Source organism: Heterocephalus glaber, unplaced genomic scaffold (genome assembly GCF_053883595.1).
Source record: "Heterocephalus glaber isolate CG9 unplaced genomic scaffold, H.glaber_assembly_v1.0 deba00001606, whole genome shotgun sequence".
NCBI lineage: Eukaryota > Metazoa > Chordata > Mammalia > Rodentia > Bathyergidae > Heterocephalus > Heterocephalus glaber.
In genome coordinates, this window is record NW_028258377.1 from 9315420 (window position 1) to 9341137 (window position 25718).

Below are 25718 nucleotides of genomic sequence, written 5' to 3' on the forward strand. Positions count from 1 at the left end.
TCACTGAAGGATGTGGAGGGGGAAGGAAGTGGAGGAATAGAAGTTGACCCTCAAACTTCTGCCATAGGCAGCCATTTGGTTGGGGATAGGTTTACCGTAGAGCACAGATGCTGAGGGAAATCCTGGTATGTCTGACATACACGTGGGCATCCTGAGATGCCATTATGAACAGGAGGAAGTCCTCAGACACTTGGAGGCTGGGCTTGTACCTGGACACTCAGTGCAGGGCTTGATGTGAGCAGCCAGGGAAAGGCACAGATTGTGAGGGAGAACCTGGGCCTGCACTCCAAGAAGTGCTAGAGTACATGCAGGAATAACTAGTGGAGACAGGAAAGCAAGGAGGGATGGTGCCCTAGAGCCCACAGAACCAGGAGACCAACTAGGGGCTGCTGTTGATGTGACAAGTCATTGGAGTGAGGGAGGCTGAAAGGCAGATTAGAGTGGTAGGAGAATGCATTAGAGATGAGTAAAATATCAGGGGACAACTCTGTGGAAAAGTTTTGCTGTCAAACTGGATAGAGAAATGCAGAAGTGCTGCTTGCCTGAATTTCTATGAACATAAGGAAATTCTCTCCCTCATTTGTAAGCCTCTCTTCCACTCTGATATACCCAGGATTTGATCTTGAATACCTAGAAGAGTCCCATGATAAACTTTGGCTGATGTAAATGACAGCTGTGATTTTCATTCTTTTCCCTTTCAAGAAAGCCTCCAGGAATGCACATCAGTCAGAGTAAAATTGGGATACCTAGGGTTCTGCTGATGTTTTGAAGAACAATCACACTCCAACTTCTACATATTACACACAAGCAAATGATTGCAGCCCAGCTCACAACTGACTACATCATGTGTTACTGTTAGCTGAGAAGCGTGGTTCAGACTTGGCTGGGTGCCATTCATTCATTCACTCACTCACTCCTTCACCACGAGTATTGTCTGAGCACCTCTGTTAGGAGCTTGTGCCCTGGAGACAGGGGAGTTGCTATGTACAAGACAGTCAGCCTCTGCCTTCACTGAGTTCCAGCCCAGGAGGAGGACAGACATGAGACAAGCAACTTCCAGTGCAGGAACATGGATAGTGTCAGTGGGGTCCTGGCCTGGTCCCTGGGCTCAGCAAGAGTCTCTCTGAACAAGCACAGTTGAGTGAGCAGAGGAGTGCATTAATGAGGCTCCAGCTGGGCTGGACATTGGCCCAAGCAAAAGTGAGAGAGCCCACACTGGAGGCAGCTCATCTCCACGGGGGTCTATACCTAGAGGAAGACTATCCAGGAAGTGAAGCTAGGAGAAGGGAATTCGGTGACAGGTAATGACAGGTAACCAGAGGTGCGCAGGGCCAGATGTGCAGGCCCTGGGGCTGCAACCAGGAGTCTGGTCTCAGGAAAGCATCAGGAAGTGTTCTGAGCTTGTGCTGGGCATGGTGGTGGCAGAGATGGTTTGGCCAGACTTGTTCTAAACAAGCACTTGGTGCGTGTGGAGCATGCGGAGTGGGATACAGTTATATAGAGAAGGTGGCAGGTAAGTATCTCCTGGTCTCAGGCAGGGAAGGCACTGAGTCCCTTCCAGCCTTGTTTGATCAAACATGGCTGAGTACTGTGAAGGAGCTGGGGGCTGGGGTCAAGGCCAGCTCCTGCTTCTGTGTCCTGTCCCTGAAGCCTGCTCCAGCTCTTCTCTTTCCTTTCCCTCCTATATAAGAAAATGTAGCAGGCTAGCTTTGAGCCATTTTCCACGGGGTGGGGTCAGAAGCAGAGACCAAAGTATACTGGCAGAGTCACGATGAGCACAAGGATGCAGAACTGAGAGAAACGAAGGCTGGAGGGCCATGCAGGGCCGACAGGAGTGGCCATGACATGGGGCAGATTGCAGAGAGGAAGGTGGGGTCTGACTATGACCCGGGCGGGCAGTACGGAAATCCACTCAGGCTTGGTGATGCATGAAAGGGATCTTGGGACTCCTGAGCCAGGCACATGGTGCACACCCGTAATCCCAGCTATTCGGGGAAGCTGAGGGAGGAGAGCTGCAATTTGGGGGGGCCCTCTGAGCAACTTAGCAAAGCTCTGTTTCACAACAAAAAGTAAAAAGGGCTGGGGTGTAGTTTAGCGGCATGAGGCCCTGGGTTTAATCCTCAGTAAAACAACCACAACAAAAGTAAAGATTCTTGGTGGCTGGCTTCTTGGTTTTGTATTCTCGGTTCCTTCAGCTATCTTGCACCAGGCTGGCCCAGAAAGTCTCCTCAGTACCACCGGAGTGTAAATAACTACATGATGGGCCCAGACACCCAGGCGGGCCTCAAGCAGTTCACGGCCGCCAGGGGGCGCCAGAGGCCTCGGCTGGCGCGCTCGGGCTCCTCCGCCCGCGGACGCCGCGCCCGAGACCTGGAGCCTGGCGAGCCTGAGAGCTGCGGGCTCACAAAGCGGCCGGACGCGCGGCGGCGGCGGCGGGTAGCAGGAGCGCAGCGGAGCGAGCAAGCAATCGGCATTCTCGGCGGCCGTGCCACAGGGGCTCAAGCAACTCGGACGCGGGGACCTGGGCCGGCTCCCAAGGTATGTGCGCTGCAGCCCCCGCGCCCTAACTTGGCGTAGTTGGGACCTCGCAGCGGCCAGCCGTGGGGCTGGCAGGTCAGGGCCCAGGGTGATCTCCGCGGGCCCCTTTTGTCGCCGTGGCCTCAGGCGGGCAAGGAAAACCTGTTCCTTAGCTAGGGACGGGAGACTCCGGTGGCGGAGTCATTAGGCTGGGCTGCTGCTCGGAGCCCCGTTCCCCTCCTGCCCCCAAGCCGTGGGCACCGTCTGTGGGCGCGAGGCTTGAGGATCGGGGCTCCAGGCTTTTGCGGAGGGGTGCTGACGCCCCGATCCTAGAGCAAAGGTCCGGGGGCACCCGGAGAACAGGTGAAGGGTTCTCGAGTTGACGCGTTCCCTAATTCGGGACCCAGCCTCGCCATCTGTAGCTCAGTCCCCATTCGTGAGTGGGGTTCGTGGGTCTCCAGATCGCGCGCGCTGCAGCTGTGCCGGGGTCCCCGGCCCCTGCGATCCCCGCCCCCACCACGGCGGAGCCAGCCGGGGTCGCGTCCCCTGCCCTCCCGCTCACGCCCGCGCCCCTGCCCCGCAGATGCCAGCGATTGCGGTGCTGGCCGCGGCCGCCGCGGCGTGCTGCTTCCTGCAGGTCGAGAGCCGGCACCTGGACGCGTTCGCCCGAGGTGCGGGCCTCAACAATGGCAATTTCCTAGACAATGACCAGTGGCTGAGCACCGTCTCCCAGTACGACAGGGACAAGTATTGGAACCGCTTCCGAGACGTGAGTACCACGGCCGCGGCGCTGCGGGGTGAGGGGTGGGGGTGGTGGCTCCAGGAGGGGCTTGCGAAGCGGGGTCGCGGCAGGAGCAGACCTGCCCGAGGCCGGCTCTGCGTGTCTTGCCCAGAGGAAGTTTAAAGAGAACTTCGAGGGCTTGAGGCTCTGGCCTGTTACCTGTGGTCCAGGTTTACCTTATTTGCAGGAGGAGGCGAGCGAGCTACTAAAATCTAGCAGGAGCCACGAACAGCTGTGGGACGGAAGCGCCCCAAGCGTCTGAGATCTCTTGATCGCGATGATGGGCTTTGCCGAAGCCCAGGGAGGAGCTCCGTTTGGCAGCTGTGATTTGGACCTTCTTTGGGGTGTGTCAGAAGCATCCCTACCAGAGAGGTTAGGTTTGGGGGGCCCAGCTCATTTACTGGGGAGCCAGGTGTTGCAGGGGTTTGAGGAGGGGCGGGCCCTTGCAGTGGGTCTGATAGAATCTTAGGGAAGATCTGGCAGTTTTGACCCTTGGAGTGTTTAGGGAGGGGAAAGGGAACAGGTGGCCCTTGGAGTGTGTCCCCTGCCCTGAAGAGCCCTGGGAGGGGAGAAACTTACTCCTGGGGACCTGCGCTGCCTGTTTCAGCCCCAGAAGATGTGGGGGCAAGAGGCACCTGGTGCCAGCTTCTCAGCAGATGGCATTCCCTCTGTGCCATGGGAGCTGCTGCCAGCCCCTCCACAGAGTGCCCCAGGCGGCTGGGGCCACACCTCCTGAGGGACCTGCAAGTTTGATAGTTTATTGTAGTTAACATTAGGTAGTCCTGCCCCTGTAATGCCAAGAGAAAAGGTTTTGTGTTCACATGCATTGCTGTTTTGTCTTTTGGAGCAGTTTTCAGTGTTATGCTAACATTCCGGTAGCATACACTTAAAAAAAGTGACACCTCGATCCAACCACAAAGTCCCTCGTTTTTGCCATAGGACATGGGGTGGTAGGTGAGTGGGGCCATCCACTGATCTCCACTGGATCCCTCACAGTCCCATTCCCAGTCTCCCTCACCCTGGGGTGGGGAGGGGAGAAGGTCTGAGGCCTTGGATGACTGACAGAGGTTTCCTTGTGCTTTCTGAAGAGCAACCTCTCTGGATCCTCTTGCAGAGGATGCATGTGCCCAAGCCTTTAGTGGGGACTTGCTCGTCTCTCTTCTCTCATTCTGCTTCCAGTTCGCCTGCGTGCATGGTGGGCTGCTTTTCCTGCAAAGGGGCTTTTACATTCGTTGAACTTCTGAAATTATTTGGTGCCTTATTTTATAGCAGATCTGCTCCCATTCAGCCCTCCCCACACCAGGGAGATCCTTCCGCACCTCACCATGTCCTCGGCTTTCTGTTCAACATCCCTGGTCCCCTTTCTGAACTGATCTGAGGGGCTCGGTGTTGACTCCCTTTGCCTTTGGCTGAAGTTGATGCGCAAACTGTGAAGCTTTTATTTGCCTAGGGTGAAAGCAGTTGTGCTATTTTATCATTACATTTTTGATAGAGTTGAGAGAAGGGCAGATGCTAAAGTCTGCTAGAGATGGGCAGGTTGGGCCAGGTTTGGAAGAGGTGAGGAGCAGGCTTCCCAGGTGCCTTGGTTCTCAGGGCAGCAGATGGGACCAGAAACACTCATGCTGCTGGGCTTTGGGTTGTGGAAAGGTTTGTCCTACTTTTATATCTGAAGGTTTGTGTGCTCGGTGCATCTTAAGTATGATATTCTTAAATCCCACATAGCTTTAAATTTATAGAAATTGGGCTTCTCTTCATTTCTTGTTTTCCTTAGGAGTGATGCTGACATTTTTATCCTAGGTTCAGTGTTTTTTTCAAACCTAACATGATGAAACCTACCTTGGGGTGCTTGATAAATTATTACACCCACACTCTCCTAGGAATTCTGATTCCATATTTCTGGGGTAGGTGTGGGGTGAAATCCACATTTTAAATAAACATACTTGGCAATTTTATGCTTAGGAAATATTGCCTTAGATATTTAAAATATTGCCTTCCAAGACTTAATAGCAAGAGGAAAAAAAAATACTCTTTAAGTTCAAGTTTATTGCTTTTTGTTTCTGAAAGTTCAAGTAGTTTGTAAAAACAGTAATTTGGCCCAGCATACCATCTAAAAGTGTTCAAAAATATCCCAAACCTCTTCAGTCATCAACCATTTTATATGCTTCTTGGAGTCTTCTGATGCCAGCAGTGTCTCAGACATAATTCAGTGCCATTAACCTCTTTAAAATGTTGTGAAACTCAGACACTTTAAGGGCAAGTCCCCATGTTTTCCTTGGAGTAACCTCAAAGCCCGAGTCCACTGGGACTAGGGAGTAAAAGGTTGCTTTCTTTAGAAACAGGCTAGTCAGTGGACAGTAGATAAAGCCCCAGCAAGGCTGCAGTTCAGCCAGCCTGATCATTTTCATTGAGCCTGGCTTCCCTGGAGTGTGTGTGACAAAGCCCCAGCTTCTTTGGTATTGTCTGGGTCTTTGTTTTGTATTGTAAAACTTCTGATAACTTTGAAGGGCTGTGTCCTGAGATCACTGTTATGATGCTTGTTAGTTTTTCAAATTTAGTGTGAAAGAAAACTTCTTATACCCTCCCCCCGCCCCCAACTTGTTACTTTGTTGGACTTGGGAGACAGAGATTTAGAAATGATTTTTGAACTCTCGATGCTGAAAGTTAAGAGCTCTTTGTAGAGAGGTGATTGTACCCACTGGAGATGCCACTGGCCGACTTTGAAATGAATATGATGGTGAGCTGTGTGTGTCGCACCCTCGCTTTGCAGTGTGTAGGACGCTGCCTGAGGTGACCCGGCAGCCTCTGCTCGCCACTTTGAAATGGGTCTTATTACTGTAGGTGCACAGAACTCACTATCTCCTGTAAAACCTTCAGACCTGCTTCATAGTTTGTTGCCTATTGTGGATCCCAGAGAACTACAGCAACATTCAGATGATTGGTCCTGAACGCATTTGTGAACTGTTATTTGGTCATTATTCTTTTATAAAGACTAGGAATTCTGATGTTCTGGACTTTTGCCCAGATACAGTATCAAGAAGGAGGAGATGCAGAAGTTGATGCTTGCAATATTTATATTAAGTTGTATAATAATTTCTCACCTTCAGCTGTCCTGTACTCTCCATGGTTTGAGGTCAAGAGGTCAAGATGCACAAATAGGGTATGAATTTTTTTTTTCTTGTTTTTCGAGCCAGGGTCTTGCTATGTAGTTCAGGCTGGCCTTGAACTCACTGTGTAGCCCAGGCTGGCCTTGAACTCAATGGTGATCCTCCTGCCTCAGCCTCCCGAGTGCTAGGATTATAAGTGTGCACCATATGGCTTCTGATGACCATCATTAGAAGGGGAATTTACTCTGTTAATTCTTACATTGATTTATTCCAGCAAATATTTGACTGCCCGCCATGTGATAGGCACTGGAATATAAAGGTGAACAGAATTCATCTGTGTAATCTCTTTTGCCATGTAACCCCTTGTCTGCTGTTTACTTGTACTGTCACATTTTTTTACTCTGTCTTATTTTTTTAAAAAGTATGTTTATTTATAAAGTTAATACATGTTGCTTGTAATTAAAGGATTAGAGCATTGGAGAAATAGATAACAGCTAACACTTATGGGGCACTTAGTGTGTCACCAATTAAGATACTTTCTATATATTATTTCATGTAATATTCCTAACAGTCCTACGAAAGAAGTACTGTTATTATGATTCCTTCCCTACTGGGAAGTTTCACTCTCTTCCCCAGAATCAGGATGAGGAGGGCCAGAGCTGGGAAGTGGAAGAGCCTGAGCACTGCAGCCAATCAAGGGCTGAGTGGATTTCGTATGTGAGTCTGCATAAAATCACAGCGCAAGTCTTCCCTGCTTAATGCCCAGGGCAATCAGTGGAGAACCCTAGGCCGAGACAAAGAGCAGGAAGCCAGGTGAACAGCTTTTCAGGAGGTCCTGTCATGGCCTTCTCTTAATAATGAGCTTTTGATTTGATTAAAATAATATTGTTGCTTACACTAAACATGACATTTTCTTTCTTTCACACACGTGAAACTAGCCCTGACATTTACTGCCAGGATAATTACCTTTAGCAGGCCCCAAGAATCAGAAGTGTTGTCTTGGCTGGCATTTATCTTTCTCCTGAGTGACCTGGGTTTGTAATTCTAATGAGAGCACCAGGACCAGGCCTTTTCTTTCTCCTCCTGCTGCAGACTCTGTGGAATTTGGTGGTCTCTGTAGCATAACCAGGTTGGCTGTGAATGTTGCTCATTTGATCTTAGCATCTCAGCTATAATGAGTTTCAAGGGCAAATGGAACTTATCGATAGAACAGGGGCTGGCTCAGTTGGGAGGACTGGTGACAAGAGAGGTGGTATGGCTTAGTGGATCAGTCATTAATCTGTCAGCACGAAAACTCGGCTTGTAATGGAGGGTAGCAGAAAATCATTTTGATTAAACTGGTTCAAGGAGACTTAAATGAGTTTGTGATCCTTATTCTCTTTAATGAACCCACTATCTTAAATCCTAGGTACCAGATGACCACTGATAGAAATAATTGTTTCACAAGGATCATTATAGAGGGGTAGTTTAGAAGTCGACAGGCCTTAGAGTATTGTCTGCTCTATCCTTACCTTCAGTTTGCCCTTGCGGGAGAAAAGTTGGTCTTGCCAGACAGTTGTGGCAGAGCTTCTTGCCCTCTCCTGGGTCTCCCCAGCCCTGGTCCACAGAACTTCAGCTGGAGGCATTGCTGGGAGGATTGATACTCTTCCTATTTAGATGCTCCAAGTGGGTAATTGGACCTCTAATGTTCCCCTAGAGGAATGGGACCTAATCTTTAGCATGACTATTTTATCTTGCTTGAGAAAACAAAGTAATTTTAATAATGAAATATTTTATAATACATCATTTCTTACTTATTTGCTCAATATAATGTACAGTGTTTCAAACCAGACGCTCAATATCTAAACTTGGACACCTTCAAGGTGACTCATTTTACCTTTGATATGGTAAAGTGGCAGTATACCTGGGGAAATTCCCCAGATCCAAGTCACACTTGATCTTACCTCCCCAGGTCAGATAATGACAAAGAAGAAATTTCCTATAAGAGGTTAGTTAATTTGCCCGAGGTTACAAGTATTTGTTTACCATATTTCAGCTAGGATGAGAAGCTATCAGGTATAAGATGCACCATTTCTGTGTACCACTAACAAAGAAGATAGAGCCCAGGATGAAGAGTTTGACAGAGCCCCGAAGAAAGCTGGGGCTCCAAATGGCTGCATCCACTGTGCAGAAAGGAACCCACCGTGAAACAAAGGGGCTGAGCTAGACAGCCTTTCTCCACCTTAAAGTTGGTGGATGGAGAGCCACGCAACAGGCTGGCATTCCTGCAGCTTTCTGGTCAAAGAGCACAGTATATGCAGCCCCCACAAGTCTTGAGTACTTAAAGTAACCTCAGTTTGTTTGTCCTCAGGGCCTCTGCTTTCTTATTTGTTAAGTGGGGATAATCATACTGTATCCTATTGATGAGGGTGCTACATTGTAAGTAACTAAAATCTAGTCCAAGCCTGCGGAAGTGGAAAGGAGAAGATACTATCTGACTGACAATGCTATGGTCACATTGTGGTTTTATGCAAGGCTAAATCCAGAGCCTGATATTGTTTCCTAGAACTCAGGGTTTGGGTATGTCTGTCATTCTTTCTGCTCTGTGGCCCCCACCCTCCTGCTTTGGGCATTATTTCCCATATGTTTTTTTTTTTTCCCCCTCAGGCTGATTTGTTTTATGTAGTAGCTTGTAACAACTTCAAGTTTACATCCTATCATTTTTGTCTCAGCAGTGTCAATAAAAGTCCCTAAAATGAGTCTTGTTAGACTTACCTGTGTAGGCACTCCTCAATCATTTTGACCAGGTTAGTAAAATATGCTGATCCTCTGGGACTTGGTTACATGCCCAGGGTGAGAGCTGGGTTCTGGCATTAGAGTAGTGGTAGAGGCTGCATTGTGCTTCTGAGTTTAAGGGTGGTAGAAGGGCAATTCCTTAAGAGGGGAAATGAATGGCTGGTGGACATATATCAGCATATATTGGTTAATGCATATGAAGCAGAACAGTGCCTGGCTTAAGTGGAAGTTGTTTTCTTAATGTTAACTCCTATAGTTTTTTTTATGCATTATTATTTGATTTATAGCTGTATATATCTATGTTTTAGCATCTTTAATAGTTGGGTACTTCTTGAAATAAGCACCTAAGGTTTTTCCTGCCTTGCACACAGCAGGTGGTCAATAAGCATTTTGTTGATCTGAGTTACTTCCCAAGCAGGGCTTCTTGGATGAAACCCTGGGGAAGAGAAGCCTTTAGGAGCTTAATAAGCATGTGCTGGTGGTTTTTGATAAATAAAAATTCTAGGTGTCACAAACATTGAAAACTTTTTTTTCTTATCTAGCTCCTACATCTATGCTAGGATCTCTTAACGCTGTCATTTCCTTTAAGGTACACTGCTGTGTATAGCTTGCTGTTGCAGACCTGTGCCATAAAGCTCAGTGCAGGAAGCTGCTCAGGGACTGTTGGGTGCATTGAAATGAGTGAATGAGCAAACTCTACTGAGGCAGAACTTCCCACATCCCCGGAAGGGCAGGAGTGCCACCTGCAGAGGGTGGACCCCAGAGAGTCACATGAGCTGTGAAGATGTGTATCTCATTCTATTAGTAACTGACGGTGATGATGGATACCAACATATGGGTGCTGCTGAGAGGTAGTGGGAACCTGACGGGGAACAAAATCCTCCTCAGGATTCAGGCACTGTCTCTGAACCTGTTCAGAACTCTTAAGGCTGAGGTATGTCCTGGTTATGAGCCCTCTCTTAGCCCAACTTCACAGCCTCGTCAAGGATCAGCTTGAGTCTTTCTTTGACTAGGATGTCACTTTCCTTATCTGTGAAACTGGAATGATCTGACTTTGTGGGCCTTGGGGGAGGACTGCATGAGCACATGACACAAAGTAGGTGCTCGTCGTCGAGGCACTGTTTGCCAGCTGCTTTGGTTTGTTTTCAAAGGCACCCTTCACTTAGCTGAGCTGTTGGCACACATCTATAAACGCTGCTTTCTGCCGCGTGCTGCCTTCTGTTTTAGAGGCATGTTGGGGAAATTCATTCCATGACCCTGGAGCCACTTCTTGCCAATCTGGAAGGCAGTTGAAGGTTCCATGTATCCCATTCTTTTACCTTACTTTTGCAGCATGTGGTAGAGGATACTTCCCTGTCATGTTTCACGTGAACACTGGGCCCCTCCTCAAACTAGCAACTCTCAACATCATGAAATATGTAGGTCGGAGTTTGTGGCCAGCTGTACCAAAATCCTAGTTATAGGAAGGGTACCCCCAGAGACCCGGATGTACCAAATAAGCCCTGAATTTTGCTAGTTTTAATGTTGAGCTCCGATTTAGCTCCTTCTAGCCCATCTCACAGGGAAAACCTCATCTTGTCTTGAAGAGTGGTCCTAGCTAGCTTCCTGGGTGGGGAGGCAGTCAGGTTCCTGGGGCAAATGGGCTGGCCAGCCTGTTTGCTACCACGGCTTTCCCAGCACTCTCTGTATATCAGATACCTGCAGTCTGGTCTTGGTCCAGTATCATTGTCTTTGGAGCACTATCCATAGGGTAGAGCAATGCTTCTCGTTGACTTTTGGGCGGTCTCCAAGCTCCAGGCTTGGCTTTAGAACCAACTGGAAAATACTAAGAGGATTGGCCAGACCTTTGTTCCTTCTCTCCAAAGACCCAGCTCTTCAGTTCCAGATCATTACAGGCAGTCAGAAGGCCTATAATTTACTACAGCCGAAGTAAGCTGGCTGTGGTTTAGGAAAACCCAGACAATAACAAATAGTTCATGCAGGCCAGGGTAGTTTGTTGGTGTGAAAATGCTCTTCAGCTGTCAGCTACATAGTTCATAACTGTCTTTGAACTTATGCTCTACTTTGGTAGACAGATCAATCACAAAATAGTCATGTAAGCGTGGTTGGGAAAATCCAGTGAGGTAGAGGCACTGCTGCTGTTAGAAGGCGTCATGGGTAGGAAGAGGAGTGACCTAGCGTTTTGGCCAGAAAATGCCACCCTGGGTGGACCCCGAAGCTGAGCCTTGCAGGATGGCAGAGAGAGCTGGGTGAGGAAAAGGGGTGATTGTGTTTGAGGCAGTGGGACCAGCATGTCCGTAGGTCCTGAAGTGGAAACTCAATGCATTTCCATCAGATGTGTTTGTCCTAGGATTCCCTCAAGTAGCGAGCTCTTCCCTAGCGTGTTTAGAAAGACACCACACATTTTCAACTTAACACATACTTTGGGGGCAGGAAAATGAGTCAGCTGTAGCAAGCGATGCACACAGATGGCACAAGTGCTTGGAAGGATGGCCTGTTCTTTTCTCCTCTTTCTGACTTTCCTTGCGGTCTTCTGCAGCTTTCTCTGTTAAACAGCTATTGTTTGCCCTGCCTCATCCCACTCCTAATGTCTTCAGGGTGTGAATTTCTTCTTCCTTCTTTGATCAACTGCCCTGGGCTTTAAAATTTTGCCTTATCCCACTGTTATTACAAATGAGCATATTGATAGTTTCTCAGAGTGATGATGAGAGTAGCAGTGGAACTGCGATGGGACCTTTCACCGAAGCTGTTCCAAGAGACTATCTCAGTAAATCTTCCCATCTTCCAAGGGCCTGATTCCAGTCAACTCCGGTTAGACTTTGCATATTCTCTAAGAGAGTTGATATGTTTTCTGCACAGATGAGCAGAAGGAAATTGACTCTGACGTTGGCTTTAGTTTAAAGTGAAATGGGTATTGCAATTGAAATGGTGTTAAGGGCATGTAATAGACAGGGACTGGTGGGTATAGCAAAGAATGTTCACTCTTGCCCTTCTGTTGTAGGAGCTCCCTGCCCTTGGGTGCACAGATGCAGACCCTTGGGGTGGGCGGAATGCAGAGTATGTCTGAGATACGTTGACCCTGCAGTCTTTCTGTTTGATTGGCCAGATTATTTTGGAACAATCAGAGAACAACAAAGCTTAGAAAAATAAGGAACATCAACAAGAGTTGGCAGTATTTCTTGATCTGAAGCCATTCTTTTCCCAGTGAACAAATTCTGAAACTTTGCTTACTCCCCTTGGCTGATTAATAGTAAATTGGTGGCACCCAAAATTGATAAAGCTATTGCCGAGAGGGATAAAACAGTTAAGTCTATTGAAGAGACCAGTTAGTTGCCTGGGGTCTTTGCGTTGCTCTTTTGCTCAGGGGCACCTCAAAGAGTTTCTAGGTCTTTCCGTACACATTAGACTTGGTGACTGTTCTGTGATTTTTGTGGGGTTGGTTGGATGATGTCTAGCACTTTTATTGGGGCATAGCATTACTCCCCATCAATGCCCATTAACCCTGCCATGACTTGGGGTACTGGTCTGTACTCTTTGACCAGCTGTCTCAATGAGGTTTGTGTCATTTTCTGTGAATGGCAGTGAAATGCTATCCATGGTAAAGGCAAAATAGTACTGTATTTTCTGATGTTTGAGAAATTGTGAGATTTTTTTTTATATGCTAGGGTTGGTGGTTTAAATAGTTTCTATCTCAGAAAGAGCTTTGTGTATTTTTTTTTAGAACATTTGCTTTTCTTTCCTTTCACGATCATCCTGTACCTATGGCTTTGCCTTTCCGGAAGCCAGATCCTGGTGCATTGGCTCTGCAGTGTTGGTCGTTCTGTCCATGCATTCATACTCAGAGGCCCTGCGACTGTGTATCAGGCACTGCTCTGCACAGTAAGGATACAGCAGGGAGAGAATAAATGGGATTCTTGTCAGACACAATGTGTAGAAAAAGAAGTGCACAGGATTTGGGGAAACATGTTGAGGGTTACTTGTGCTCCAAAGAGAAAAATGTGCACATGGACCAATGCAAACCTGGCAGGCTGGACTTCTTGAGGCATTGTCCTACTTGAGACCTTGGGCCATATCTCTGGAGGACAGTTGCTTCATCTCTGTATCTGCCTGGTGATCAGGTCACCTCTGTTTACCTTAACTCACTGATATGTATGGATGACCTGCTCTTTTGCCCAGTTCTGTGGACCCGGGTGTGGCCAGCAGGAAAGTGCAAGTCTGTAATTGTGGTTAGGGGTGTCAACAAGACAGAACTTTATGTGTGCCTAAATGGGGAAGTATGGTGAGTTTAGCCTTGTCAGGACTGTAGATCAAGGCCTATAGTAAATGGAGACATCATCATAGAAAGATTCCCTGACCTCAGTGCCTCTTGATTGGTAGGGAGTGCACTTCCCTGAAGTGCAGCACACACAGGTCACAAAGTGAGTGGCCTAGACAGCCAGCATGCAGGTCAAGAGGCGGAATAGCACTTAGACCTGAGAAGTTCATCCTGTGCTTCTATCAGTGGCTACCTATCTCCCGTAGTAAGGACTCCTGTGACCTCTAACGCCACAGATTAGTTTCGCCTGTTTTTGTACTTTCACAAGTGGAATCAAAAGGATGTATATTTTAAATGCCTGACTTCTGTTTTACTAATATTTAATTTGTGATACATTGTACATGGCCATCGCTTGTTCATTCTCATCGTGGTATGAATATTCCATGAATGATTTACCTGTTGTGTTGTTGAGGGGCATGAAGGCAGCTTCCAGGCTTGAGCTCTGACATAATAGTGCTCTCTTAGGCATGTCTTTTGTGAACCTGTATTTTCAAGTACATACCTAGTGTGGAATCCACTGCTCACCCTGGTTAAGAGATGTGGTTGAATAGTTTTTTGGGTTTTTTTTTAGTGGTGGCCAGTTACTCTCTTACTACTTGCATAAGAAAGCTTACTGGGAGCAGTTTTTTTGTTTTACTGATTGAGAAATTAAAAACCCAAAGCAGACCCATTGTTTAACTCATACATCCAAGTCAACAAAATTGTGTTGAGCGTCTCCCAAAAGTCAGACATTTGCCTACCCTTATGGCGATTTTGTTTTAGTTGGGGGAGGCTTAAAGATACACTGTGGTTTTAAATGCTACAGACGAAAATAAACCAGGAAGGTGAAGGGAATGCAGAAGGGATGCATCTATGCTCTAACTGGTTTTCTGTTTTTTTACTTTATATTAATTATCCTTTCCCCAACTTAGAGAAATTGATCATTTTCAAAGAGCATTTAGGAGATATAGAAAAAGATAAATAAATCAATTTTTTTCCAATATGCAGGCACTATTAACACTTTGTGGGAGGGTTATCTGTTTGCTTCCTTCAGACTTTTTAAAGCCAAAGTTTGTTTTTAGGGTTGATATCATGCCATTTCGATGATTTGGTGCATTCTTTCTTTTTTCTTCATTTATACAACATAAACATTTTAGTAAGATGCTAATCGTCATAAGTGACATATTAGTGGTACCTATTATTGTAGTGAATGTATATACTACAGTATATCAAGTGAAGGTATCCAGCAATAGGCACTGGGTCATTTCTGTCTTTTCCGTAAGGGATTACATGGTGAATATTTTTGGGTACACAGGTCTTCCTATATTTAGAATTACTTCTTTTTGATATATTTTCCAGAAGTAGAAATACTTGGTGGACTGGCATATACATTTTAAAGGTCATTGATCTAAGTTAGCAAGCTGTTCTAGTTCCACCTGCAGAGCTGTAGGGTGTATATTTTACTGGACCCTTTCTAGCCTTGGGTATTCGTGTTTTATGGTAAAGAAGAAGAATGGGATGGAAACCTGCCTTGCCAAGAGTTGTACAGGCCCTGATTCTGCACAGGTAGCATGCATAGCTCTCAGGGACCTACTGGGAAGGCTGTTTGTCTGATCCTTCTGGATTTCGCTTGGGAAAGATGCAAGAGGCCTCAGCTCACCTAGACTCAAGAGCATGACCCACCTCCCTTTCTCCTATTTGTGTCTGGCCTTGTGAATGCTTTGCAAAGCCTTCTCTGTGTGAGCCTGCAGAACTCATTTTGGTGATATTAATGAACCTCAGCCTTGCTTGTAATTAGAAGCAGATGTTCCAAGTCCAATTTTAAGTGAAATTGCTGCTGATAGATCCCCTGCTACTGGTACATTGTATAGATGCTCTAATGCCCTTGTGGTGCAGAAGGATGAGAGGAGATCATTAAAAACCAAGTCTATCCACACTATGGCAGCAAAGTGGCTTCTCCTGTGGAATATAGACAGGGCCTGTGCCCACAGCTCAGTCTTCATTTGCTTCCAAGACACATGCCTGCTTGTCATCACCCAGGGTTTCCTCTCGTCTGGGCTCACCATAGGCCTGATGCTCTCACCTCAGCCCATGCAGGAATAGGGTTTCTCCCAGTACCATCTCAGCATCATGAATGAGAGTGACAGCACAGCAGTTTTCTTGGACAGGGTCAGCTGTTTGAGAGCTTTCTGCAGGCCAAGAAGAGTGATTCCCAGGTAGGAAGGATTATGCTCCTAGGAAATGTTCAGCAGTGTGTGGAAACATTTTTGGTTGCCATAACTGAGTAGGGAGGGTGGTACTGGCATCTAGTGAATAGAAGCTGGGATGCTGTTAAATTTCGTACAATGCATATGACAGCCTCTGCATCCTCCAAAAATTTTATCAGTAGGGTCAAGTTTGTGGAATTTTGGCCTAGAGATAGGTTGCTACTTTTACAGTCAATATTTTTTAACGCAAGATGTAGTCCAGAGGTTGAGAATAGGGGTCATGTGATTAGCCATTCTTTCCTTTGTTCATTTAAGACATGTACCAGCTACGTTTCTGGGCTCTAGGGCATTAACATAAGCCAGACAAAGCTCTCTGCCTTCATGGAGCTTGCATTCTAGGTATAGAGCTCTGTCGGAGACACTTGACTTTTCTGGAACCAACAAAAGGCAGGACTAATTGAATAAATATATAATTTTTCATATCCTGGGGAAATTTGACAGATTATTGCAGCCAATCCAGTATAATAAAGGCCGTACGATTTTTATTATTTTTGCCAAGATAAATGGCTACTGGGAGTTTTTGTGTGCAACACTGTGTATTTACCTGTGAGTCACAATAAATTGGCTGCTCCATTAATCAGAGAGCCTGTTTGATTTTGTTACCCCGAGGAATGGAAAAACGCAGCACGAAAATATTTCCATTCCCCCAAAGAGCTGACAGTCTCCTGATGCATGGGCTGGTGCTGTCCTTCGATTCTTACTGCACCACACATCTTGGGTAGTATCCATTATTTCCAATAAGATGATCCTTTTTCACAACTCACTTCTTTTTCATATGCTGCATGGCAGATTTTAACAACCTGCTCCTCTGGGTCCAATAACCATGAAGTTGGAGCTGTGCAGTGCAGCCTGGGAAACACCACTGTGCATGCTGGTTCTTATCCAGTCTGTGAGAGGTGCTCCTGGATTGTGAGCTCCTGAACTGGGGACCTTGACTCCTGTCTTTTGGGCTTTCTGAGGATCTCTACATGTTCGCATATTTAAGAATGTGGTGTGAGGCTTTTTCTCTCGCCTTGGATAATTCCAGCGCTTTTCCTTGGGGCAGGAAAGGAGACACAGCCTATAACAAAGTGACTGAGCCCACCAGCCTTACAGACAGTGTCCCATCCCAGTGGTGGTGAACCTATGGCATGGATGTTATTTATTTTTCTTTTCAGACAAAAGATGTTAGTGTTTGAGTTGATTTTTCTAAACTACAACCTCAGTATTCAGGTTTAATTGCAGGGCTGGCACTTTGCGATAAATAAGTGGGTTTTGGGTTGCAGTTTGGGCACTCGTCTCTAAAAGGTTCGCCATCATTGTCCTGGCCTGTCTTTACTTTTGGTTCAAGTAGTCGGGTCCTTGTGGCAGTGAAGGTGAGGAAGGTCAAGTCTCTAGTCTGGTTGATGTTTATGTAGCTTCTGTTCCTAGGATGTCACTCTTAGGATAGCAGGCCATCCCATGTGGCCCACCCAGAATGGTGCAGAGAGCTCCCTTGAGCATTATCCAGTTTCTCTCTCCCCAAGCTTCCCAGTGACTGTCCTGACACCAAGCCTGTGTTGCTGCCCAGGATTGACATCCTTCCTGGCTGGTCCCACTCCTGTGCAGGACTGGACGTAACAGGCATGGGAAGGAGTGTAGAAAAAGACCATCTTTTTGCTCTGCTTAAAAGGACCTTTTTGAGGATTAACTTCCTACAAATATAACTCCAGTGTGATGCTCAGGTAGACACATATCTTTGGCCTTTTTAGCCTTCAGTTAACTTCAAAGGGCCCCTTTAGTTCTTTAGCATATATTATGCGATGCAGGAAAAAGATGGACCCTGCACTGTCCTCACTCTGCTCCCCTGACCACAGCTCTGGAGGACCATGGCCTTCTAGTGTTTCTGCACATCTGCAGCTGACTGTGCTGCTGTTACCAGCCATCAGATGTGGCGTCTTGACACCCAAACTAATTTTATTGAGTAAATTTTTTAAGATGCTTTTCTTAAGTTATACTCTTTTCCTTCCATTCCTCTCCCCACTACAGAAATATTCTTTATGTGAAATGTTTTCTTAGCACATTTTTTAGGGCTGAAAGTGGCCAGGAGAATAGCTGCAGACATAACAGGTGTTGAGACAGAAGCACTTAGTTTGTGTTGTATGGCCAAGGAGGGCGGTGTGTAGGGTTCACTTTTTCCCCCATTATTTTGGTCAAGTACTTTTTTGAGTTTGGGAGAGAGTAGATGGTCTTAATTATTGAACACCTGTGTCTTAGGCATGGTTCCAGACTTGAGGATATAGGAATTCAAGACTAAATCTTAGCTCGAAGGAGTCAATGCTCTACATGATAAACAGGTAAGTAGAAAATGGTAATGTAAGGTGAGTTGATTTCCAGAACTTCCCTCTATGTGAGCCCAAGGAAAGGTCATCCAGCCTCAGTGGAGAGGTCAAGGAAGTTTTCAGGGAGAAGGCACCTGCTCTGAATTATGAAGTGCCTTTTTGCGAAGATCAGCTAAGGAGGGCAAGGGAAGAATGCTATGAGCAGAGGAGTTTCTGCAGAAGACTGACATTCAGATTAACCCCAGGTCCCTACCAGCCAAGGCTTTAAGATCTCACAGATGCATTGGAGCAGCCAAGGGAATTGAAAAAAAAATCGGTTTCTACTTCTTTCTTTCAAAGAATGCTAAAGAAGACCCAAACTATAACCCACAGCTACAGTTCTTAGGTGCTCAGTTCCTCTTCCTTGTTCCTTTGGTTCCTTGGCATGCTTAGGAGTTTTTTCTATGACAATGGCATACATCTCTTTTTTTTCCTCTTCTTCTGGAAGCTATTTGTTATATAGTTTTCTTTCCTCTTCTGGCCACAAGCATCCCACTTTCTTTGGCATTCTTAAGTGTTTTCTTCTCTCCTGATTTCCAGGCTGGAAAAAGAACTGTTCTTTAGATGGCAGGGAGTGGGGCCTGAGAGTTAGCGGAGTGGCACCACACCTGCCTCGCAAGCATAAGGTCCTGAGTTCCATCCCTGGTACCAAAAAAAAAAAAAAAAAAAAAGAAAAGAAAAAGAAAAAATGGCAGGGGGTGGCATGGAGCAGGGAGAAGTTGGAGAACTTTGACAGGTTAATAAATCTCCCTGTACTTTGGACCACATTTGTGTTATTCTGTTCCCACCCCAGTCTCTAATAATAGTTGGGCTCTAATCCACTTCTCTGGGATGCATTATTTCAGACATTCTAATCTCTTCCTCTGTAGGGTGCAGAGTAAAACAACTGTATCTCTCAGAGAAGCAGGAAGTCCACATAAAAGGATTAACGTACTGCAGTTGCAGCTGATTAGAACTAATTGTCTTGAGGCAGTATTGTCTGTTGAAAATTATTGCAGTAATACGTGTGTGTGCGCATGCGCGCAAATGTGAACAGCTGCAGCTTTCTGAGACCAGTCACAAACACATGTCCCTGTTTACCAAACATGTATGGGCAAGTAGCTTATTGAGGAATTTCAATTTGGGAAATAAACATGAGGCAATTTGGTTCATTTTTAATTGCTGCTGCCCCTCAATAATATCTTGGTAGTTGAGAATTTTCTATAATGCTTTTTAGCTTTAAAATTAAGTCCAGTTAAGTTTTAAACTCCTCCCTCTTATCAGATTTGTGATTTTTCTCTTCCTGCTCTCCTGTGCAGCTTAGACTTGTGGCTGAATGTGTGGCTGGTGATTTAATGCTCTTCCTCCCAGGTTTGAGGTCAAGATGAGCCTGGCTGGGGGACTGGCTGGGGGCACCCCTTTCTACATAATTCCTTGGTGTGGTGATTTGAATTCAGGATAACCTTTTCTTCCTGTCCCATTTTATCAGGGTGGACTAGGTTACGCTGTGTTAACTCCAAAAATCACATTTTTGGCTTAGAAACAACAAACATTTTTGGCTTTTTTTCTACCTCATGCTACTCATCTGTGTTGGGATGGGCTCTGATGCAGGCTCCGTGGGCTTGCCCTCACAGTCACCACAGCAGCAGGAGGTGTGTGCTGTGGAGCCTTGCAGTAGCAATTCAGTGCCTCTTAGATGAGACATATTTTCTAGAGCAAAGCGTCACATGGCTAAAATCCACATTAGTGGACAATTTAGGGTAATCTTATAATGCAACCAGAGAGGGAGCAATCACATGCTTGGCCAGTGACATGGATGACATCCCAAGAGCATCTTCTCCTGAAGATCTCCCCCAGGCTTCATGCTAATAAGGCCCTTTCATCTGGTGAGTGGTTCCTAGGGAGACACACACACACACACACGTGTGCACACATACGATGGCTTCAGCTGAGCTGCACTTCTGTTGTCCTTTTGTTTCCTAAACTCTCATCTCCTGGCTCTATTAAACATCCAGGACACAGCCTTCCCCCCAGGCTGCCCTTTGCCTCAGTTTGAATTTTCTTGGGCTGTTGGTTTAGTCACCGGACAGATTAGCAAGCTTACCACCTGAGAAGATGTGTAACCCAAGGAATGCTTCTTCCCTTCTTCCAGATGCTTCTGTTTTTGAGCAGCTTTCTTATAATGTCCCTCAAATGGCACTTGAGTGGGCAGCACACCTCACTGGGTGACCCTAGGGAACATCACACACTACTCCACACCTGGTGACCACTTCAAAAGGACGGAGACTGCCACTTTCTCCCCTCTTGAGTCCCCTGCTCAGAGAGGGACAGTATGGGATATTGGTAGGAGTTATATGAAGCCTTCTAGCTAAGAATTGTTCTTTAACATCTGCAACATTGTTGCTTTCCCCATCCCCTTAAGAATGTACAGGAATTTGGTGCTGAGCTTTGTTCTTAGTCAAATTTGGGATCAAATAAAGTCTCACTTATATATATCCCCAATATGAGGATCCTAACTTTCTGCTTGGTGGCATAGTAGTTCCTTGAACAGGGAAATCTTACAAGCATATATTAATTTATAAATCCTCTGGATTTATGACCTGCCTCGTATTGGTTAATATTGGAACCTTGGCTGAATGCAAATTTCATTTTCTGTTCAAGTTTACTAGGTACTGGGTGAAAGCTTGTTTAATTTCTTAAAACAAACATTTTATGGGGTCATTTAGCTTGTGTTCCATTTAAAGTAAAACCAGGGATTATTTCAAGTTGGAATGTCTCTTACATGTGAGACTTAGGGGTGTGTGTGTGTGTGTGTGTTTAAAGCCAGTCACTTCACTTTTTCCCTTTTGGGGATAGTGATGTCACTTTTCTCATTTGGAGATGTTGAATCTTGCTGCAGATGTGATGGTGTCTCAGCCTTCCTGTTGGATGATTCTGGGTCTGTACATTTTGATTTAACAGTAATACAGTTAATATTGATTGAGATTTTGTATCCTATTCTAGGACAGCCTTGTCACCAGTTGGTCTTGTTGATCAGTCCTCCTGCATGACAGTACACCCATGTGTGCACGGAACTTCTTTTCAAGTGCTTTGCATACAGCTCATTTAACCTTCAAAAATCTACTAGAAGATTGAATGAGACACTCAGAGTGGTTAAGTGAGTTGGTCAAGTAGAAGAACTAATGTAAAGAAGGGGAAGCTTCAACTCTAAATTTGACTTCTCTCCTCCATTCCTGAGATGGCTGTGCTACTTGAATGAAGTCAGTGTCATCCTGTTAACTGGCTCAGCAGCCAGCAAGTTGACAGGACCTGTGACTTTTTCAGCTTGGTTACATGAAGTCAGCATCTCTTTTCCAGAGTCACCAGGGTATGCTGATGTGCACAACCTGCCTCTGTCAGCATTTACGAGGTCTGTAGCTTTAGGTGCTTTTTGTACTGACACGCGGAGTTTAGTAAGGGGTATTGTGTTGAAGTGAGGCTATATTTTCCCCTCAAATTTGGTCATTCCATGAGGAGTGAGTGGGAAGTGTTGTCATGGTCCAGTGGACAGTGATGTACTCTTCTACTGAGCTGCTGTTAGGTGTTGTTGGCAGTTGACAGGTTTGATATCCTAGCCAGCAGATCCTCCACCTTTTTCCTCCCTATGGGTTATACAGAGAAATGTACAGGAGCCAGAGACCTGAGTTGGCTATCCCCAACTTTGAGTGCTGGTGCATGCATGTAACCCCAGCACTTTGGGAGGCTGAGGCAGAAGGAACCCAGCCCGGGCAACTTAGTGATTTTTGCTGTCTCAAAAGATGGATTAGATAGACAGATAGATAGACAAAGGCTAGGGCTTTAGCTCAGTGTGAAGGCTCTGGGTTCAATCCCAGCTACCGTAAACAAAACTCTTAAGTCCTCTGCAAGTCTCTCCAGCCTTGAAGCTGGTAAGAAAGACATCTAGACTGTGTCTCTCCAGAGCTTTCTGCATGTGGCTTTTCCAGCCCTAATTGTAAATTTTACTATTTAAAAAAACTATAAAATACCTTAAATTTTAGGAAATTTAAAAAAAGAAAAAATATCTGTGTCCTCACTCAAGATAGGTATATTGCTTGATTCATTTATATACCCACATGTGTACAATATATATGAAATCATCTATTGTATATGCCCTTTTCATTCTAAAGAAACAAATATCTTTGTTATGACATATTTGACCATATTGTCCTAATATTCCTTTGGTAAATATTCCAGTAATTTACTTAAATAAGACTTTTTATTTTATCCTAATTATAATGCAGTGATGAATATTTTGGGTGATTAAATCTTTGTCTATTCTTTCAGTTATTTCCTTAGAATAATTTTTAGTAAAAGATATTTGTGGAATTGCTGTAAAGCAAGAACATGCAAAACTGTGATTTAAAAAAAATGTTTTTTGTGGTACTAAAGACTGAACTCAAGGCCATGCTAGGGAAATACTCTACCACTGAGCTATACCCTCAGCCCATAAAAATACGAGATTTTTAATGTGTTTTATTGAATGGCACATTTACTCTTCTGCACTTAGCCTGAGAAGGTTTTACCCTGGCAAGGATGTCATTGATACTTCTAGAAAACCTTAAGGAGCCCTCCGTGAAGGTCTCTGAGATCTTTCATTGACCTATCTCTTCCACTTTCTAGATCTGTACATTTCTTTTTTTAAAAACAAGTGAATAATTATGCATAGTTCAAAATATTTTTTAAAATATATAGCAAATATACTTGCTTTCACCCATGTCTCTTAATCTGACCTGTTCTGTTCTCTACTCCTCTTTGGTACTTGTCACAGGTAACTGATTTTATTAATTTCTTATACATCATTCCATAAATTACATGTGCACATATAAGGAAATAAATTTATATAATTTATCTTTCTCAACTCTTTAAGCCAAGGTAGGATTCTAAATATACTTTTCTGTATCTCTTATTTTACACAAATTATGTTGAGAATTTAAAAAATATCAGAACATAATAAATGCTATTCTCTGTTTAAAGACACTTTAGCTGAGGTACTTCCTAAGAATCCCACATTTTCAGTAATTATTAGATCTAAGAAATGTATCATTAATACAATAATATTATTTGGTCTACACATTGTTCTTACCAAAAGCATCATACATAATGTAGTTGGGTAGTGAATATTGAGTTTGATAGTTATATTACTTTTTGACTAGAAATGAAAAGAATACTATCCCCCTTTTTAGAAAAGAGGTGTCTTTCTGTATATTGACATTTTTGAAGAGTTGAGGCCTGTTGTCCAATGGAATATCACTCAATGCGTGTTTATCTGATTGCATCTTCATAATTAGGTTTAGATTGGACATTTTGGCAAGATCATATAGGGGATTTTACATAGTTGCCATTGTATCTTAGAGGGCACCTAATGCCACTCTGTCCCACTTTTGGGTATGCTCTGTTTGATCACTTCCTTAAGGTGGTGTCTGCCAGGTCTCTCAGTGTAAAAGCACTTTATTTCTTTTGTGTGTATTTAGTAGATCTGTGGGGTGGGAGTTTGAGGATGTGTAGTTATCCTTTTCTTTAACAGCTTTTTTGTTTTTGTTTTTGTTTTTGTTTTTGGTTCTGGGGATCAAACTCAGGACCTTGTGCTTGCCCTCGAGGGAGGTGCGGCACCACTGAGCTAAATCTCTGGCCTTCTTCAACAGCTTTTTATCCAGTGGTTTTAAATCCACTGATGGTTTTGCCTATATCAGTTATTCCACAATTGGTTGAAAAGCGATGATTTTCCAATACTACCATTCTTCCTACATTTTTAGCCAGCATTTTTTTTTTTAAAGAAAAGGTTCACCTCTCTCCAACCTCTTTAATGATACTATGAACTTGTGATTTTTATTTCAGTTCAGTGTGTTACCATTCAATGTGTTGCCCTTACTCTGAGTGTTTTTCTTAAAGCTCAGATTGTACCAAGTTTGACTGTGGGAACCCTATCAAGCTTGCTTTGATGTCCTTCAGACTTTCTTATTTTGGGTATTGTCTTAGTCACTTATCACTGGGACACAGTACCCAACAGTATACAACAGCTACAATTTAAAGGAGGAGAGGTTTATTTTGGATCATATTTTTATTCCATAGTCTGCTGGCTTCAAGGCAGGAAGGCATAGCAGAAGAGAGCTGTTCACAGCACGGTGGACAGGAAGCAGAGAGAATCAAGGAAGGAGCTAGGAAGGGAGGCAGACCCCTCAGGCCACAACCATAGTGACCCACCTCTTCCAACCAGATCCTCCTATGCTCCCCGCCATGACCCAGTCACCTTTCAAAAGTCCCAACTATGAGCACAAGAGGCCTTGGGAACATTTTGGATCTAAACCATAAGAGGCAAAATAAGGTATTTGAGGCTTATCTTGTGTTACTCTAGTCCAGAAACGAAACATTTATTCAAGCAATCTTGGTTTCTTCTAAGCAGAACTGGTATTTGTAAGCCAAGATCTGGATGTTGGGAATGCTTATTACTGCCGAGAATTGTGATTACTCTTAAGCACTTCAGGTATAAAAAGGTAGGGATTAGGTAAATTCTGAGGTCATACTGATACTTTCAATGTAAATCTAATGCCACATCATTAGATTCCATAAATCTCTTTCTAGTTTTTCCACAGTGAGAACCCTAGCTCCTAATATCAACAAATGTACTCACTTGTTTTATTCTACAGTATACATAAGAGCCTAGGAATTATAGCACCAATACTCCTACTCATAGCAAACCTGCCAAAATCTAAGACTTCTCTGCAGTTCTTTCTGTTCATGAACTATATGTATATTACTAAAGGTTTATAGTCAAAATGACATGTTCAAAATTACTTGAAGAAAGTCTTATTTCCTAAGTGATTTTGTTACCATCTTCATGTACAACTAGGTTTGTTTCTTAATGTTTGTATTCAACTTTAGCATTTGCCTTTTTGTCATTTTAAAATTTACTCTGTTTCTCCCTATTCTAGCTTACTCAGTAATGGTAGCCATTTTTATTAATTTCTAATTTATTATTTCTGTGTTTCTCTTTACAAAACAAGTACGCATATGTGTGTGTGTTTATTTCCTCTCTGTGTGCATACAGTCATATACTGCTTAATGATAAGAATGTGTTGAGAAATGTGTCATTAGATGGTTTCTTTTTTGTGCTTAGTGTGTGTACCCAAACTAAGACAGCGACAACATCACTAGGTGATACAATCTCACGGTACTGCTGTCATTCATGTGATCTGTCACTGGTTAAAATATTGTTATGTGGCTCATAGATGTGTGTGTATGTGTGAATGGAGTATGTGACCGTGTATACATCTCATAAGCACTTTTTGTATCTTGCTTTCTTCTGCTTAATAATGTATGGTAGAGCACATAGCACTTCATTGAGATCTTGCCCCTTCTTTCATATGGCTGCAAAGTTTTTCTACTGTAGGTTTATAGAGGTTTAGTTAGTCTCGTGTGGACGAGCATGTAAGTTGTTTCAACATTTTCTGGTATATTCATGACAGCAAATGAATAAATTGGTGCATCTTTTGTTCCATATTTGTAAGGGTATATCTTTGGGTAAATTTCTAATCATGGAACTTCTGGGTCTAAGAAGAAGTACATTCAATTTTGTTTGTTGGCTATTACCAAATCCCACTCCGTGGGGTTGAACCATTTTGTCCA

General features: G+C 44.4%; 1 protein-coding gene across 2 annotated transcripts in view; it reads left to right on the plus strand.

Moving 5' to 3' along the window:
* Positions 1-2361: 2361 nt before the first annotated feature.
* Positions 2362-25718, plus strand: part of Spock1 (SPARC (osteonectin), cwcv and kazal like domains proteoglycan 1) — a 527108-nt gene continuing 503751 nt past the window's right edge. Inside the window, exons 1-2 of one of the 2 annotated variants that reach the window (XM_087194726.1) lie at positions 2362-2538; positions 3101-3286. In XM_087194726.1, coding sequence (XP_087050852.1) covers positions 3101-3286 — 186 coding nt within the window. In that variant the 5' untranslated portion in view covers positions 2362-2538. The remainder of the gene's footprint in view (positions 2539-3100; positions 3287-25718) is intronic. The other variant, XM_087194725.1, reaches the window with a different exon arrangement.